Source organism: Streptopelia decaocto (assembly GCF_964273445.1).
Source record: "Streptopelia decaocto genome assembly, chromosome: 4".
Classification (NCBI taxonomy): domain Eukaryota; kingdom Metazoa; phylum Chordata; class Aves; order Columbiformes; family Columbidae; genus Streptopelia; species Streptopelia decaocto.
This window is the reverse complement of record NC_138658.1, coordinates 2,318,649-2,338,057: the sequence shown is the minus strand read 5'-3', so window position 1 is coordinate 2,338,057 and position 19,409 is coordinate 2,318,649. Positions and strand designations below refer to the sequence as shown.

The following is a 19,409-nucleotide window of genomic DNA, read 5'->3' as shown; positions in this document are numbered from 1 at the left end:
TCATATCTAATTTCCCTGTCTTCCCTGGCAATTTGTAAGAACTGGAAATGACCTATAATTAGCAAACTCTACTAAGAATACCTAGTTAAATACCTAGTTAAATACCTAGTACAAGTGGAGAGTAGCACAGATTTTTCTTTAATGTGTCTTTTTCTGATCTAGCCATTTGCGTGCTAAAAAAAGTCAAGCTGTTGTTGCTTTCTACTTGTAATAGCAATAAATGTTAAGAATGACATGAAAATAGCTTAGCAAATGACAATATATTTTTTTTTTCCCCGAGAGAGTGAAATGAAGTATAATAGATATTGTTTATGGCATTGTGGACCAGTTAGATTTAGTGTGCTTTTTACATCGTGTCTACACCGACTATATAAATAAAAAAATGGTCAGATGCAGCCCGTATATCATATCAACATTTCTAGCAACATTATGGGAATAATTATGGGACATCTACATTTTGATGAGGCCATAGACACAAACCCGAATACATGCACGTATATGTGTGGATTAAGTCTGATGTGACCTGTTCTTATGTTTCTTGGGGGTGTTTGTGGGGTTTGTTTCATTTTTTTCAGGGCCTTTTTTGTTTTCTTTCTGCTTTTTGATATCTAGGCAAGTTCTTTCATTCTCTATATTCGTGAGATTTGTTATAGGCAACATTGTTTGAAAAGTGTTTAATATTAAAAACTCTGTTGAAAGAAATAGAAATATTTTCATTAAATAGGACCTTAAATAATCATTAAATTTTTTTCTCTGTAAGTAGATAATAAATATAGAGAAAAGTTTCTATGTTTGCATTGTAGGTGTGATTTTATATTTTATTTTCCTTTATGTGGAAAAACAAGCCTGCTTGATCGTACTTTAAGCTGATATTGTGAGATTTAAATCCCAAATAAAGCTTAGGGCCTGTTCTAAGGTAAAATGAATTTTGTTAAGAAAAAAAGTATTAGATGCCCTTGTCAGAGCTTTCAAGACACAATGGTTTGATATTAATGAGAACTCGTAATGAGACATTTGGGTTACAGATTCCAGTATACGATACGTGTTGAACTTATAGCATAAGTTTTGTTAAATCCACCAGTAAGATTTGAAAGCAATGCTGCTCCATCTTGAAATGAAAGGTGTTAAGCGTGGACTGGTTTTCAATGTAAAAAATTCTGTAGAGAAAGGAGAACGTACGTTAGTCAAGCTTGCAGAAAGGGTATAAGTCCCGTTGTGATAATCTCCTCCTCTTCTGGCACCAGTGTTCACATTCTTTGAGCTCGGGGCAAGAGCATTTCTCTGCAGCCTGGCACTCAGGCATATTCAGTGCTTTCTATTGGCGTTATTCTACATATTGTCACTGTGACTGCTTGACAAATTGATTTTTGGCATAGAAACAACTGCTGTAAGTTGCTCTTCCTTGAAGCTGCACCTCCAGGAAAATAAGCAAGCGAAAAAGAGAAGGACAAGGAAGAGAAAGAGTGGAATTTTCTCAGAGCGGCAACATACAGCAAAATAAGAAACAACTGCTTGTGGTTTAAAGAAAAAAAAAAAAAAAAAAAAAGGGCTGTGGTCTGTGTTGCAGGTTTGGAGTAATTGGGTTTTGTGTCCCGTTTGCGTGTCCTCCTGAGGTTGCCTGTGGCTCCGCATTCCATTGCTCAGCCAGTTGTTGGGAAATGTCATCTCGGAACTACCCTGGCAGCAGTAAATTAGATACGTTAGGACGAATATGCTCAGTTATGCTCCAGTGCCCAAGAAATACTTCATTCATCATTTTTACTCCTGGTTGATACGGAAACGTTGGTGAATTGGGGTTTTCAGCGTTTCTGCGTGATATTCCTAATGAGGCGGGTGCTTTTCCAGCAAGGACAACAGCATAGGCATGAATGGAATCAGTGTGCTTGAATTTACTCTAGGACAATCTGCTTAATCTCTGTTTCCGCAGCCAATGAAGGCTTTTACTTGGGGACCAGAGCAAAGAACTGCCAAACTAGTGGCTAAGAATCCTCTGGATCACAACCGGGATTGTTTGAGACACTGACGGGTGGATGACATGCACTAGCTGGATGCCTGGAGGCAGCAGAGTCGGTATGAATTATAACTGTTTCCTTCAAGGTTTCTGAAGGTGAGAGGAGGGGTCTGCCAGTGGCCGAGAGGCAGAAATCCAGATGTGAGAAAAGCAGCATGTATTATATTTCCTCCTAAATAATGATCACCAAGGATGCGTTGTAAGCGTAGCCTACATAGCCTGCCTCGGATGTGCTCTTGGGGTATTTTGAGGAGTTGTGTGTGCTTTATAGGCTTTTATGAGTTGGTGGATGTCAGTCAAATGTGAGGCTATCTTTCCTCATTCCCCAGGGGGTGTGTGTACACGTTGGCCTCCTTCATGAATTTCAAACATTGCCTGTCTTTTATCTTTGAGTGCCTAGTGAATTGGAGTGTCTGCTCTGTTGCCTTAGACAGCTTTGTTGTCTATGCGTGAAGTTTCGTTATCCTGCTTCTGGGGCTCTTGTGAGTTTTAAGCATGGTGCCTTTTTAGCTACATTGGCTGATTTTTTAGCCAATTTAAGTGTTCAGGCCTCTCATCCAATAGGCGGATTCTTTGCCTATAGGTTACATTTAATGACTCTTTTTTTTGATAAATCACAGTTGTAACAAAGCACTGTTTTGGCTGATGAGGGAAAACACTAGGAACATTTGCAGCGCTACCGCTCCAAGACAGAGGAGTTCAGCTTCATGAGGATTTGGGCTTACAGCAGAAAGCCTGATGGTCAGGTCAGAGATCTCTCATGTTGAGAGTGGCTTGAGGACTATTTGTTGTTGGAGTGGCATGGGCTGCAAGCTGGTCAAAGGACTTACCTCCTAGAAAAAATGTGTTCCTTGCCAGATGTAGCTGTGGGCTCTTCTGCTTTTACTTAGCACCAGTGCAGTGGGTTAAGAGACTCCAGAGCTTCATCTTCGGTGATAGAGTGTTAATAGAAAGTAGAAAGCGAGTTGCCGGCTTTGTGTGTATTGAACGTCCTGGCTTCATCCTGTTACGCCAATTTTTCCTCACCTGTGCTTTTACTCTAATCTCAGACTAGATAAACACCTTCACAGAATCAGAGTGGTTGAGGTTGGCAGGTCGTCTTGTCCGATTACCCTGCTCAGGCAGAATCCCAGAATGTCAGGGGTTGGAAGGGACCTGGAAAGCTCATCCAGTGCAATCCCCCCATGGAGCAGGAACACCCAGCTGAGGTTACACAGGAAGGCGTCCAGGTGGGTTTTGAATGTCTCCAGAGAGCCCGTTGCCCAGGACTATGTCCAGATGGCTTTTGACAGAATTTTCTATGGATGGAGACTCCAAAACCTCCCTTAGCACCATGTGCCAGCGCTCAGTTACCCTCACAGTGAAAAATTGTTTCCTGATGTCCAGAGGGAACCTCCCGTGTTTGCATTTTGCACCCATCACCTCTGGTCCTGTCGCTGGGTACCACTGAAGAGAGCCTGGCTGTGTCCTCTTGCACCCTCCCTACAGGTGTTTATACACATCCATGAGATCCCCTGAGCGTTCTGTGTGCTCCGCAGTCCCAGCTCTCAGCCTTTCCATGTGAGAGGGATGCTTTCATCACTTCATCCTTTGGGCCCTTTGTTGAACTCTCTCCAGTATGTCCATATCTTGCTTGCAGAAGTGGACCCAACACCCCAGGTGTGGCCTCACCTGCTCAAAACAGCACGTTAAAGCCGGTTGAAGTTTTCCTAGTGGATTCAATGAGACCATGATTTCACTGAAACCGTTCAGAATGTAGGAGTTCCATTGAAATGCTGTTTAATGAAATGGGATGGCAAACAGCAGAGGTTGAGTTGAACTGATGGTTCTGTCACAAGAAGCCTAAAACTCGGAACCATTTTAGCAGCTATTAAGCAGCAACACTACATTAATTTAGAGCTGAAAGACTCAAGTGAGCAAATAATCTATTACTTTTTTGAAATGAGAGACCCATAGGATGGGCTATAAAGAAAATGTAAACTCTTGGATTTACAGAGAAAGGGTATGCTGCAACAGGCAGTCGGTAAATGCTTTCCTATATGCATTATTACAGAAAGTTGCAGGTAGAATATGAACTAAATATTGCTAACCTTCCTTAGGCTAGACAAATGAATAGAAAAGAACCACCAATAAGGTCTTTCAGTGTTTTTGCCAAAACTTTTGATGTTGGCTCACCTGGAAGGACAAAATAAGAAACTTCAGCAGGAGTTTATTTATACTTTTGTTCAGTTTTGTTTCCTAAGTTTGTGTAATATAATTTAGCTAAAGGAAATAACTCCAAACCAGCACTTTGTCCGAGAATTGCCTGTTCCCCAATATCTTAGGCAGTGGTCCCCTCTGCTCCTTAGAGACACTGTATCTCCCAGCATATTCTAGCTGCAGTTTTGCCAGCAGATATTGCTTATTTCCTCTTCTTCAAATACTGATTTAGGATTTGTTACCAAAATATAGCAACATTTCCACTGGGATTGCATTGTCAGGAAAATGTTTTAGTGGATTATGAAGAAATAAAATACCTTCTGCATTACTTTAAGCGTTTTAAGTTATGCTTTGATTCTACTCCTTTGTTTGGATTACGATTTCACCAAGAGAAATCTATGGCTTCCACTGTAGAGAAGGTCAGATAAGATGATTATAACGTTTTTTTTGCTGGCCTTAAAGTACCTGAAATATATGAAATAGTTTTACCTTGTTAGAGTTGACTTTCCCGAACACTAAGTAGTGCATCTTGTAATGAGCACCGTGCTACCCTAGCTGCTTTAAAGAGACCTGAACTGAATGAACTCACATAGAGGTGCAGTAAAGTTGCTATGAAATATTTTTCTGCCTTTGTGTAAGCCACTAGCATAGGTGGGAAGTGGTTATTTTGTGTACTTACCGATGTGAAACTTGGTTTGTTTGAAATTACACAGTAAGGGGAAATCACTGCCAACTATACACAATTTTGAAATTATAGGAGATAGCTTTCTGGCCTCTTTTACAACGTGAGGGAAATTATGTCATTCAGCTACTGACACTGTTTCAATAGAGCAACATGAGATATATGTATATAATATATATCGTATCACATGTTATATCCATGTATATCAGTTGTATGGCCTCCTTATAGGGGTCACATTTCCTCCATGACTTTTACACCTCTTGGTTGTGAGTCCCCTTTTTCTCCCTGACAAGCTTTTCTCCCTGAAAGTGTGTTTGACAGTGACAGAGAACAGAATTTATACGCACCAATTCCACACTGACAAAGCCAATACATTCTTGGATCACTGGTTTAACAGGAAAAAAAGTAAACTTATTCCCTTCTCCAAGAGAATCCTATTTGTTCTTTCCCTGTTTCTAAGATTGTCAACACCTAAAAAAACCCAGACATGGAATGATTCACTCAGCATGGATTTGTAGCCATCATAGAAAGTAAGATCTTTGAAGAAAATATTTTAAGGGAAATTGTTCTATTATGAATGAAATCTGATTCACTGAGCATCATCCTGTGGTGCAAAGTTCATACAATTTTCTGAGTGAATCCTACAGCAGGGAGTTGGTATCTTTCTAGAATCGTAATGCTTCATCCCGTCAGAGGACTCGAAACTACTTCTGCTTGTTGTCGAACACACCGAACATGACCAGTGAATGGTAGAAATTGATTGTAGGTATGTTATAACGACTATAATGACTATTTTCTTTTCCTCTTCGAGGATGTCTTGGTCTCATAATCTTGTCATAAAAATACAGTCAAGCCAATTAAAGGGCAAATAGGATTTCTTTGCTTGTCGTAGGGATGAAATTTGCCCTTTTTGGTAGTCTTTCAAGTTCTCCTTTGCAGACTGACTATTGAGCTGGGGGATGGTGTCGCTGATTAATGTGACAGGAGCGGAACGTCATTTGCCAGTGTTTGCAATTTCTCCTGCTATTCTTGGAAGTTCAGCCCTCATTGCTTTCAAAAGTAAGGATGCTAATTTGTGAAACTCAGTTTAATTGAAGGATTTTGTATTGCTTTTAAAGAATGTAATGTAAAAAGCTGAGCGTTGTCTAGGTACAAGTCAGCTGGGGTTTCGTTTGGGTTTTTTTAGGGAAGAGGAAAGAGTGCGTTTTTCAGAAGGCACATATTCATTAGAAATCCGATTTGTGACATTCCCTAATTGAAAGTGAGAGAAGAAAGCCCTGAGCTTAAGAATATATTATTATTTTCTTCACAGAAGGCAATAAAAGTATAGAGACGTAGTAGAGATTTGAGTTCCTATGTGTCTAGCTGATAAAACAGAAGTTTCATATGCCGAAGTATTTAAGATTCTCATCCTAAACACAACAGCAATACATCTGTAAGCACAATGTCTAATGCTTTCCTCCACTTTTTAAATGAGAATTTATAAGCAATTAATGTCAAAACTATATTTTTACCACCTTCTTTTAAATGTATGTCTCAGATATAGAGCTATATAATAAATAGACAATTGAACGTTGCATATTTCAATCTTTTTGAAACTACTGCTTCTAAGACAACTGTGTCCAGGTATTTTATCTTACTGAATTACATAGTCCTATGAATTTCATTTTACATACTGAATTTGCGGTACTATGGGAAATCATGTTAGGTGACATTAGAGTAGGAAAATAAATAGCTATGTAATTAGAAACTTGTTAAAACCTAAACATGTATATAATAGGAGTTAGCTGTAAAAGGTAATTGCCAGCTACAAGTCAGTTTTAATTCAGATGATCTACAGATATGATAATCAGGTTTTGGTGAGCACATATCAGGCCTGAGGCTACAAATGGACTTCACAGCTTTCAGACAGCTGGTCGTCAGAAAAATAGATAAGGCCCAAGGTGGAGACGTTTGAACAACTTGGTATGTCTACATGGCACATCAAATGCTGTACAGAAATACTGGCTTGGCCTGCGAAGCCGGAACACCTGCATGAGCACAGCAATAATTGTCAGCAGAGCAGCACATGCTTTCAGAAGGGCTAATTAGCACTTGTGCGGTTTTCATGCTTGTCATTGCAGAGCTTGTCATAGTCCACCACTCACAGCGCACCAACTGTGGGCTTCTGGAGCCACCCTGGCGTTGGCATGGATCTGCTTCTCCTTTTTCTATCAGTTCATTTTGCATCAGTTTTGCAAATGAGGACCTTAAGTGTAGACACCTATGAGTTTCTACGTGACTGTAGCTAAAAGCATGGTACAAGTGGCCCTTAATTCTTGTGTTGCACAGAGATGGTGAGACCCAGAGTGCTGGGTCCACATGGGGCATATCCAGTCCCTCGAATGGAGCCTAGAAGGTCCATGAGCAAGTCTGAGTTGGGCACCTTATTCTAGACTTTGCTGCCCGTGACAAAGGGTGGAGTCTGGGTATAACAAGAGCTTGATGCAGATATTTTTCTTATCATTGGCTGCAATAGCTGTGGCTCCCTGAAGAAGTTGAGGGGGTAGGAGGCATCAAGAGATCCAGAGTTGTTATGAGACCTGGGGGAGGTTGGAGAGCTGGTCTTTGCTAAATGCAGGATGGTTCCAAGAGGAGGGATTTAACAGATTTTTAAAATGTGTGTAAAAGTCTATTGTGTCTTTCTCAGCATTTTGTTCACAGATTCAAAATCAGCGAAGTCCATCTGGTAAAAGTTACTTTTTCTGGACTGACTTTGTGTTCTTGGGGAAGTCTTAGATATGGACTAAGTAAAATGAGATTTGTGATCTCACAGGGTATGTCCTGCTGTTGTGTAGTCATATCACTGTAAGAGCCACACTCCTTAGTACCTTTTCTTTTACATTAGAATTTTCATAGTTATTTAGAATTTTAAGCCATAAGGTATAACAAGGCATATTCAATATAATCTAAACGAATTTTGTAGTATTTTTGAAGACTATGACTAACACTGGTGAACAGCTCCCAAGTTGCAGATGTTTAATTTGGAAGACATTGTAAACAGCTATAAAATGCGAAATTATCTATCAGCTTTACTAATGAGAAGAATCTTCTAGTTAACCCTTGAAATGTGGTGTTGAGAATGCAGAGTAGTGATTTTACTGCAAGTTACTAGAGATTAATGGGAAATTCTTCACTGTTTTCTTCCTACTTTATAAAACAGCATTGCATCCTTTTACAGCTTGTCGCCTTAACTGCACATTATTACTTACATAATTGAGTTTTTTCGCAGATAATTCTGTGCTGTGAGAAGATAAATAACTTATTTAAGCCCTCTGTGGGTTACTTATCACACTGTATCGCCACTGCCATCAAATCCTTTTAGGACATGAGCTCACTACTCTAGTTCACTTATATTCAACTGGCCTGTTGATTAAAAGGGCATTATGGGGAAGAAGCACTCATTTCAGCATGTCATAATTTTTGCTTTCAGTAGGTAAATAAAGAGGTTGAAAGGCAGGAAGAGAAAGGTTTCTGATGTATGTTGACTGCATTCATTTAGTAAGGGATGACAGCAGAGCTTGCAAAGTGTATCAGTGGCTGTTTTCCTGCCCACAACCCATTGCGACTGGTCCATGCCTTATTTTGCCATGCTGGGCTTTATTTCTTTCATGTGTCGCCTGTTGCCAGAAGGCAGCGGCAGTTGATCAATAGGTGCAGATCTGGGTTGTAAAAGCTGCTCTCACGGTCCTGGTGCTACTGAGATCAATGAGAGCGAGTGGTTTTTAAGAGACGTGAATGAAGAACAATTACCTGCTGCAGCTAAATTACGTTTTGTATTGGAGCATCTCGAAGCTGGAAGCTAGCAAGCACAAAAGCAAGGAGGCGTAGAAATTAGGGAGCTGACGCGGTGACAGATGTGGGATGCCAAAGTACTGAGTTAACTTGTATTTTGGTAAATTAGATTTGCACTTATATAAACTGTCAGAACTGTGAAAGGCGTCTGAAGGGATATAAATTCAAAAGCATGATGCAGGGCCTCATCGTTTCCATCTTTCGAAGAAATATAGTGCTGTACCACCTTCTTTTGTGTCCAGAGTTCTTTATGTTGCTTTATATTTGATTAATTTAATTTAATTAATTAAGTCCTGCAAACAGAGGAGGTTCTGCAGAAGGTGCTGCAGTCCAGCTGAGACCCGACAAGGGCCAAGCGAGCTTTACTGAGCTATATAGTCGATATTACATTGGAGAACACATTACTTGCAAACACAAAATAATTATGCATTAGAATCCAGAAAGTCTTCAGGTTTCTGTCAGAATAATAACTCTAGAGTGTGCTTCCATTAACAGCTCCGAAAGCAAAAACCTTTTGGGGTGTTGAAACCTTGTTCTTCAAATACACTGTGGCTGGTCGCTTGTGAGCGTGCACTGGGTACACTGGGGAGAGAATATTTAGTTTGGTTTTATTCTCTATGCCTGCTGTCAGAATGATGTATTTAAGAAAGTTGCTCTACTTGGAAGAATTACATTACAGGCATCTAAGACTTCCAGCTGCCTCTGGGCACAGGCATCTTAAAAACCTGCACCCTTTTTGGGGTGTTTTTATAATTCATGTCTTTTTCTGTCATTTAAGATCAGTACTTTATCACAAGAGAGTCGGCAACAGTATCCATTTTGGAATGTCCTGCAGCAGTATTGTCTTGTCATTAACGCTTGTCATGTTTCACTCATTGGGTTTGAAAATGGAAAATGATGAATGGCTGCAGTGTTTTTTAATAACATGGCTCATTCTGGAGCTTTCTATAAGAGTAGTCAGTTTTCATTACTTTAAAGTGGGTCATTGAGAGGTTTTTGGGTTTTTTTTATTAACACAAGAAAATGTTGCCAGAATAACAGTCACCAAGAGGAACCCTTAAAAAATGTATGGAAAAAAGATTTTAAGAATAATAAGTTCCCTTTTTTTCGGTTTGATCTTAGTGTATTTAGCACCAGTGTGGAATAATCAAACCTAAAGTATTTGGATCTTTCTCGTATTCGTGTACCTGTCATCGTGATGCAAACGTATACAAATTTTCCAGCCAATCAGATTTTAAAAGAAATCTCTTTTATTTATTTATTTATTGGGAAGAGACTCAAGCAAGAATACGCGCACTTTGTGGTTGCATTTAATCGGATCGGGAAATTAAAATCCAGATGTTTTTCTTAAATTTTGAGACATTTGAAATAACAAAGGGGGCTTCCTCTCCCTCCTTCCTCTCCCTCCTTCCTCTCCCTCCTTCCTCTCCCTCCTTCCTCTCCCTCCTTCCTCTCCCTCCTTCCTCTCCCTCCTTCCTCTCCCTCCTTCCTCTCCCTCCTTCCTCTCCCTCCTTCCTCTCCCTCCTTCCTCTCCCTCCTTCCTCTCCCTCCTTCCTCTCCCTCCTTCCTCTCCCTCCTTCCTCTCCCTCCTTCCTCTCCCTCCTTCCTCTCCCTCCTTCCTCTCCCTCCTTCCTCTCCCTCCTTCCTCTCCCTCCTTCCTCTCCCTCCTTCCTCTCCCTCCTTCCTCTCCCTCCTTCCTCTCCCTCCTTCCTCTCCCTCCTTCCTCTCCCTCCTTCCTCTCCCTCCTTCCTCTCCCTCCTTCCTCTCCCTCCTTCCTCTCCCTCCTTCCTCTCCCTCCTTCCTCTCCCTCCTTCCTCTCCCTCCTTCCTCTCCCTCCTTCCTCTCCCTCCTTCCTCTCCCTCCTTCCTCTCCCTCCTTCCTCTCCCTCCTTCCTCTCCCTCCTTCCTCTCCCTCCTTCCTCTCCCTCCTTCCTCTCCCTCCTTCCTCTCCCTCCTTCCTCTCCCTCCTTCCTCTCCCTCCTTCCTCTCCCTCCTTCCTCTCCCTCCTTCCTCTCCCTCCTTCCTCTCCCTCCTTCCTCTCCCTCCTTCCTCTCCCTCCTTCCTCTCCCTCCTTCCTCTCCCTCCTTCCTCTCCCTCCTTCCTCTCCCTCCTTCCTCTCCCCTTTTTTCCCCTCTCCATCCATTTAAAATGGGCTACATTTTGAAAGACATTTCAGAGTCCCGTTTGCATCCCAACTTGCAGCCCATTCCCTGGGTCCGCAGCAAGGCACAAGCTTTGGACAAGGACTCTTTGCGTTGGCAAACAGATGGGTTGGGATTGCGGCTTTACTTGCTCACGTCTGCTCAGAGAATGCCGTCGGTGCCTTAAAGTTTCATTTCGCATGAAGATAAGAAATAGGTTTTGTCCAAAGTATTTTTCTTGTTGGTGCTTTTTACTCTTGTGCGTTTCATTTGGGGATATTTTTCTTATTCTGACCAGGAAAACTCAGTTGGAGTACATTCTTTCAAGTTAGACTATCTGAATTCAGCAAATAACAGCATATAATTCTTTTCAATTCTTTGTGTTGTGATATTCATTAAAATGTTTGAATGATAGCAAAATATAACTTGCATGGAATTCAAAGCAGCGTTGGCGTTTTTATTGACAATATTTTGGGCGGAGAGTAATGTCGTTTGGGGAGGGGGGAAGGGAGAGGATTTCTTATTGATTTTCACTCTCATCTGGCCACTCTTCTCTCTTTTCCTGATTAGAAGCTATTTTTCAGTAGTTTGTCATAGACAACAATGATAGTGTTGCTTTTTGGCAGTGTTTCTATTAAAATCTCTGTTCATTTCATCTCTAACCATGTATCTGATAGAACAAGTTTGCCTTTCCTTGTTAACCACCTGTGTCTTATTGCCGGAGATACAGTCAAACCAATGTCTTACAATACTGATGGCACAATCTAAATTTCTATTGATGTTTTAAAATCTAAGTAAACGTACTCTTAATTTGTCACCATTTGTGTAATTCTTTAATACAAGGGGAATTTCAGCACGTTCTAGCTTCACAAAGCTAAAAATTTCCCTCACCGCATATGTATTAATAAATATTTGATACATACACACACACTGTCTCTCCTCATTGGCCAAGAAGAAGAATTAAATACTTTGGAGACCTGCAAACCCAGCATGTATTTTCTAAAATAGTAATATTTCATGTAAAAGATCACCTTGGTAATGAAGAGGAAATAAACACCAGAGTGCCAAATATTCAGAACAGAGCATTTCATCAAGATCAAGTTAAAAAAAAAAACAATATAAAAAGGTTCTTAATAGCTGGACTTCGTACTGAGCAGTGTATACACAGTGGAAAGGTGTTTTCATTAAAACAAGTATATACTGATCAGAATGCAGGATCAGTGTCCATTTATGTGAGTGTTGGCAGGAGGCTATGATTCATCTTAAATATATGATAATGTTTTCCATCAGTTTAACATCCATTCGCAGGCAAAAATTTGAGGCGAATAAGCAAACTATAAGCACATAGAAGAAAATGAGATGAGCAAGACCCAACATGGATTACGAATCAAATCAATTGCCAAACCAATCTAATTTCATTCAACAGCACAGTAACAGGCCTTCTGGCTAGAAGAAGAGCTGGAGATGTCAGATTTCTTGCTTTTAGTAAGGCTTGTGATACTGTTTTATAAACATACTGTGCAGACTGAATTAAACAAATAGAGAGTAAATTGGAAAACTGGTCTTGGAAATTACTTACCAACAGCCCAATGTTAAAAGAGAAAGCTGTAGTAAGTAGGGTTTTTATAGTGTTCAATACTATTCATTTTCTGTCTGGATGATGGACTAGAGAATATTCTTATTAAATTTGCAGCTTGCATGAAGTGGGGCAGATGGAAAAAATGCTAATTGTCTTGATACATTAGACAAAAGATCGGCAGAGAAATGATTAAATTCAACAGCGGCAAATGAGAAATTATGTCTTTGTGACACTAAACAGCTGAAAACTGTAGAACTTCAGACTATTGTGGACAAGCAGATGAGCATGAGTGAAAATGTCATGCTGTTGCAAAATCAAATTGCTAACTTCATTCTGGAGTGAATTAAAAAGAAGCAGGTGAAGAAGTGCTGCTTTTGCTTCATGGCAATAGGGGATTGTCTTAAGTACTATTCTCTTGGGTCACCTCCTTCAGGAGCTTGGCATGTACAGATAAATTCCCCTTATTTAAACAAATACAAATGCATCTATGCTCACACAGCATCAAAATGCTGGAATCCTTCTTAATTTGTGTTATTTGTAGGCAGCTGAAATAAAACTATTGCTCTGCTCTGGCAGAGATTTTGGCGTGTTTTTAAGTGTAAGTGCACAACAAAACACCTAGATCCAAGAGACAATGAAAACTGGGCATGTTCTGAGCTTAACTGAGGCATGAAGATATTCATTACAGAGATTTTTTTACATTTTCTAAGTATTGAAGAGTTTTAAGAGTTGAACTCAATGCAATCAAAATTCTTGACTTGTCATCATGTGAAATACTTTTGAAAATCTGTTTACAATTCATGGAACCTTTTTATCCATTTATTATGTTCTGAAAAAAATCTCCTTTGATTTAAACTATTTTTCTTAAGAAAATGCCCAAATCATTACCTATAATAAGCATTTTTCAATATTACTTTTGTTAAATATGACTGAACAATATTTCTGTTTTATTCTAGCAGTGCTTTGGGAGTTATACCAGCATTAGAGATTAATCTTTTATTTTAATCCGCCAGCCCCATGTGCTGTACATCTGTAGCGAGAAGCGGTTTAAATATTTTACGCTGTTTTTCCTACTCTGTTTTATTACTGATACTTTTGGTTTTTTCCTTTGTTTCCCCAGGCTACATATCCAAACAGAACGGTGAGCCAAAATCTCAGCACAAGGGACAGAAAGTCAGCACATACTCCCACCGAGGACCCTTTTAGATACTCATCAGGCAACCAAGCCTACGAAAGCAAGAGCTGCCAGCTGTCCGATTTGTGTCTGAGCAAGCTCCTCAAAGAGGAGGAGATTGTGGAAGTCATCAAGCATACGAGAGGCACCTACGAACCCCTCTCTTCGGAGGTCACCCAGAACGGTTTGGCCACCACGGCGCCGAGCGCAGCGAAGCCGGCGCCCAAGGTGGACATCTACCCAATGTTCTCAGGAGCTCCAAAAGACCAAGCTGTCCCTCGGCAGCACACGGCGTTCACGGGGAGACTCGGGCAGCCGCCCAGGGGACCCATCTCTTTACACATGTACAGCAGGAAAAACGTTTTCCTCCACCACAACTTACACACAGCGGAGCTGCAGACTTTAGGCCAACAAGATGGGTGAAGAGGTGCTTGTGTTCTTGCCATGGAGAGCTGGTTGAAGAGGAACATAAGCTCAGGCTTCGTTTTTTATCTGCTGCTACTTTCACGTGGAAAAAAATAAAGTAAAAAATGAATGTTGTCCGTAGGTTCTATACTTTCCTATCTGGGACTGTGGCAAAAGGATGAACTAGATTGTTAAAAAACTAGATTGGTTTGTCATGTGAAAGTCACCATGGGTATAATAAAGGGGACCATTTGGCTGGCATTGCTAGTCCAGTATTGGCTAAATATATCTATTTTTTTTCTCTATAAGCCTTTATCATTCCCTGAAGGTCTAGAAGGTGGTCTTAAATAATATTGTGTATGTTTAATAATGTTACTGTTAAAGTAGACGTGAGGAATGAATAGATAAGTAATTAGTAAACCCTCTGGAATTTTATAGAAACTAGGGAAATAAGGAGTCGGAAATCTTTGAGGACCCTCTTTTTACTCTTTTTTTTTTTTTTCAAAACAGTGCAATTTGCTCACTCGTAGCAGTGTGTTCTGCTTCCTGCCCTAAGTGTTTTACAGATGCCTCATGCCACAGGTAGAGGAAGTGACTGATTTTCCTCTGACATCAAGGTTATAAGTGCTCACAAGGTATTTAAATCAGTAATTGGGTCCCAAACTGAGGAGGTCAGCTTGGTTCCTCAACCTTCCCTTCCCTTTTCCCACCTTTATTTAACTACATTTGTTCGAGTGGTTTCATTCGATGACAACATGTCAAGTTGTGGTGATTGTGTTTTCCAGGCACTGGATCGCTCACAACACAGTGTGATATTCTGTGCTAAGTAATGCATCATAGAATTTCCTTTCACTTCACAAACTAAAAATGGGCAAAAGAGAAATTGTCTCATTACCCAGTCCAAATTACCTGTGTAAGTCATCATTTCTGCAGATCATCTGCTCTTAATGACCTGGTTTATACCAACTCGGTGGGTTTGCTGGTCTTGACTGGTGAGATGAACCTGATGCTAATGAAATCATCTGATCACACCATGGAACTTGGAGACTTGTCAGTAACAAAAAGTCCTGTTTTCCCCTTTCAGAGGGCTCAGGAACAGGCTTCTCAAGGTATTCTAAACATGTGGCATATACTAAACAGGACACTTAGTTTACAGCCTCTCTGATGGAGGGTAATGTATTTGAATGATAATAGGAAATATAGTTGGTTTATAAATAATCTGGCACGTTTAAATATGTTTGAGGCAGATCTGAGACAAGTCACCTCTCTCTTTAACTGGTAATTAGTAGCGAAAGACAAGGGTGCAGCACTTTCTCACGCAAAGAAACAAACCCGTGTTACTTGACTGAATGAGAAATGAATCATCTGTAGCCACTAAAAATGCTGCAACTCATAACAGGTAAGTCCTATAGGGCATATAAAATGAATTAATGATACAAATTTTACCTAGTGTTAAATACATCTGTGTAACTACTTAATATTCAGGTTAATACAAGGATTGGTTAGACTAAAAAGAAAATCAGACCATGAGCTTGGCAGATATTCTCCAAAGCCATTTCAGCAGCTTAAACTTTCAATATCCTATTTATTGAGGATTTTAATTTGGTTAGAGCAAATTTTATGGCATTATCTGATGTTGAAGAGAGCAGGTTTTGTCTGAATATTCTGCAGTGGTGATTTTTGGCCTCCAGAGCCGGTTACATAAGAATCAAGAGATACATTTGCCAAACATCTTGGTGTTTGCATGCGCGTCGCTACTGCCAAAACAGAATATGCAGAAATTGCAAACACAGCTTGATGGAATTAAGTCGGGGTGTTCAAGACTCCCAGTCCTGCATTAAAACTCAGAGTTTAAAGTCTACCAAAAAAAGCAAAGGATAGTAGTAAGAGAATTTCACTACTCAGAATCCTGTTTTGACCTGAGCAATGTCCTAAGGTTATGGTAGATTGCAAGGACAATTGGTTCTTGTTAACAAGACATTTCAGTCTTGCTCATCTCAAGAGCTGATGTATGCAATTGCATTTCAGATCTGTAAATAAATTAACGTACACTGTAATCGAGGATTGTTTTTTTCCAGGATACAAATGCACTATACTACATATAAAAATAATACAAACGCAAAAAACCCTCTTCAATTTTAACTGTATTATAACATTTTAACAATGCACTGTGTCTATAGTTGGTTTTTTTTCCTGGAAAAATGGACTTTTGGATTACATTTTATTAAAAAAAAAATCCATCAATGCATTTGAAAAAGAACATTTTAAATGCTACTATTTTCTTGAAGAATCTTTTATAAAGCTGAAACAAAAAAAAAAAAAAATAACTGGAGAAAACACTTCAATTAAAGCGAGGGATATTTTTAAAATGCCCTCTTGAAGCTGTTTTGTATCAGTATTTTCAGCACTGTTACCTGTAATACTAAGTGTAAATCTCACCCCGGGAAGGGTATTGGCCACATGTTAATGTACAGTACAGCAGTAACTGTAAAACAGAGGTCCTTTGATCCTCTTGTGTATATAGGAAATCATAAAGCAACAGCATGTGGACATTCTTTCAGCAGATCGATTCCTTTGTACTAAAAATCTCTAGTTTTTTAAGAGTTCCATGTATAAAACGATTTATACATTTCTCCAAGGCTGTACATATCCAAAGACATGACACCAGTGGGAAAAGGCACTTCTTATTTTTTCCATGATGTACCTTTTTTTCCCTGTTTTTATACGTTACTGTATAACAACTCTGATATTTCTACTGAAAATTGCTTCTTGTTGCTTGCATACCTTTTGGGTCGATGGGGGGCATTTTAAGGAGGAGGAAATCCCCAAAGAAAAGCTGTTTCCATTTGTAGCCGTGTCCCATTTTATCAAAAGAAACGTTAGATCCATGCCCTAAATATTTTTTAGTAATTTAATAGAACCACACCTGCAATGTTATATCATCTCTAGACTTATCTTTCCCTTACTAGAGTGCTTTTACATAATGTATTTAGGCTATTTAGCAGCATCCCAAAGCATCCTACAACATACATTTCTGCTACCTTTTAAAGATAGGCCAATGGTCTATATATAAAATGAAACAGCTGGATAGTTTCCTTTTGGTTATTAATCCAGACCCTTACATTTATTACTTTTCATCCCAAAATACACACATCCACAGAAATTAAGGGCTTTCCTTATGTGTCTTATTTTCTGGAAATTTTGAAATATATCCAGTTTAAGATGTTTGCGTGAGGTTTGCGGAAGCATTTGAGAGGTTACCATGAGACATTCATGTTTGTCCTACAAGCTGATGGCAATCACTGCATAAAAATGAAGGGTTTTTTCCCTTTCCTAAAGGCCAGTTTGGAAGCAGCGATTTTTCTCTGTGCTAAATGGTTCAGTTTAAAGTGTTAAATACATGATGTACTCTGTGAACTGATAAGAATCAGTACGAATCTTTATGAATCAGTACTATAGTTTATGTAATATAACATGGTGCCATGTCTCTGCCGGTTTGATTAGCACACCCTTGATTTCAGGTAGACTATGCTAAATCACCCGATGAATGGGCTCGTGGCCTTCAAGTCTCAGTGTATGAATAGGAAATTTCTGAAGTCAGAAATCTTTACAGAAAAGACAAAATATATGACCTAGCAAAAACGTCACATCACAATCTATAGCGAATGTACTTCTTTTTTTGTCCTTCACGTTCAAAAGCAAAATAATCCCTGCAAAATTCTTCAACATCTACATAGGTCAGAAATGAAGTCCAGTAGAGCAACAGTGACCTCTAACAGAACTTTGAAATAGATAGCTGGAGCAAAAAACCCAGCGGAGTCTTCTTATAGGTATTTGTAATTGTTTGAAAGCGTAAGTCCTGTATCTGAGCATGTTAACAAAATACATCCTATGGCTTCTTTTCTTCCACTCTCTCTACTGATGGTTTTTGTCTGGAGGAGAATTTGCTGCTTGAAGCTTCTACCAGCTGAGGTTGGCAGCACAGGGTGAGAAAGCACAGTGAAAATACCAGTGGAATTCTTCTCACAGCTTCATTTCCAGGAGGTATTTTGGTGTTCTCCAGTCAGCAAGAAGTTGACAGAGATCCCTCAGGAGAAGAATATGTTCAAATCATGCGGGCCATGCCCGCCTTTGAACATCGTTTACCCTCACGTGTCCTATGCCAGACACTTTTAAGATCATTCAGAAATTTCAGCAGGTGCAGAACGCTATCTCGCTGACATTTTTTAAAAGATAAAAATGCCGTATGCTGGTTTTAACCTAGTAAACTCTTTCTGTCTGGATTGTGCTTCCTCTGAACAGCTTGTGCGAGTGTATCCACTCTGATGCATATGATACTACCTCCTTATCATATAAAATATAGCACCGATCCGTTCTCTCTGAGAGGCCTGAGCTTTGCAGTCTAGGGCACCTACCTGGATTTCATTATCTTCTTCTTTAAGGATCTTCTGTTGTTGCAAAGTTGATGATAAAAGAACTTATTGAAATATTTTGTGCTTGTTAATTTTTTTTTAATATACCTAAAATATCTCTCTGTATCTAAAGAAGAAAAAAGTACTTTTACCAGCATAAATTTCCTATAAATCTGAGATTCTCCGTAACCACAGCTGTCACTTGCATTTTGTTCAGCCGTGAAGTATTTTTGGACTTGCTGGTTTTGTTGCCTTCATTACCAGCAAATCATTACCCCAGGAATGGGGTGTTTTCCTCTCAATCCTATAGTTGAAACACACAGGGAGGACTTTTGAGGATTTCTGCGGGATAATCCTCGTCCTAGGAAAGCAGGGCAAAAATAAACTTGCTTTAAGGTCTCTGATCCCTGAGGATGGAAAACCTGTTCAGGTCAATCTTAACTATGAAAGGTTTGGGAGACTCTGATGGATGGAGCAAGTGTCATATCTATTGGTTTTCCAAATGCACGTAGAGGTTATAGAGCACAAAATACTCCACGAGAAGAATTTCTAGTGGGCAAATAATATCTCCTTATATTTTGTATTGTGACCCTTGTGTCTCTCTGAATTTAGTTATGGAGTTGTGCTGATTATGTAGACAAGATGCACCACAGGGTCATTTCTGCTTTAAGAAGGCTCCACTGATTAATAGCCGATAATTGAAATGTTTTGTATTTTCTCCCCAAACTGTTGTGCTGCTTCAGGAGTTGTAAGCAGTACATTCACAGGAAACATTCCAGTTCCTAACTGAAGGCTCCAGTTGTGTTGGTGAGTTGGAACAGCTGATTTACAACCAACCAAAAAGACCCTCAGGCTTAGTTAAGCATCTGTCCAAACAAATGCACCACCTGATCTGAGCCTGCTTCTGTCACACTGAAAAAGCCCTTATAGGGTAGCTTTCAAATGTATATGGATATCAACAATAGTAGTAAAA

The 19,409-nt window shown here is 39.7% G+C and overlaps 1 protein-coding gene across 1 annotated transcript in view; it reads left to right on the top strand.

Moving 5' to 3' along the window:
- CCSER1 (coiled-coil serine rich protein 1) overlaps nucleotides 1-14,264 on the top strand; it is a 413,875-nt gene extending 399,611 nt beyond the window's left edge. The window contains exon 10 of the mRNA XM_082050532.1: nucleotides 13,566-14,264. Within this exon, the coding sequence (XP_081906658.1) occupies nucleotides 13,566-14,042 (477 nt within the window). The 3' untranslated portion in view covers nucleotides 14,043-14,264. The remainder of the gene's footprint in view (nucleotides 1-13,565) is intronic.
- Nucleotides 14,265-19,409: the final 5,145 nt, after the last annotated feature.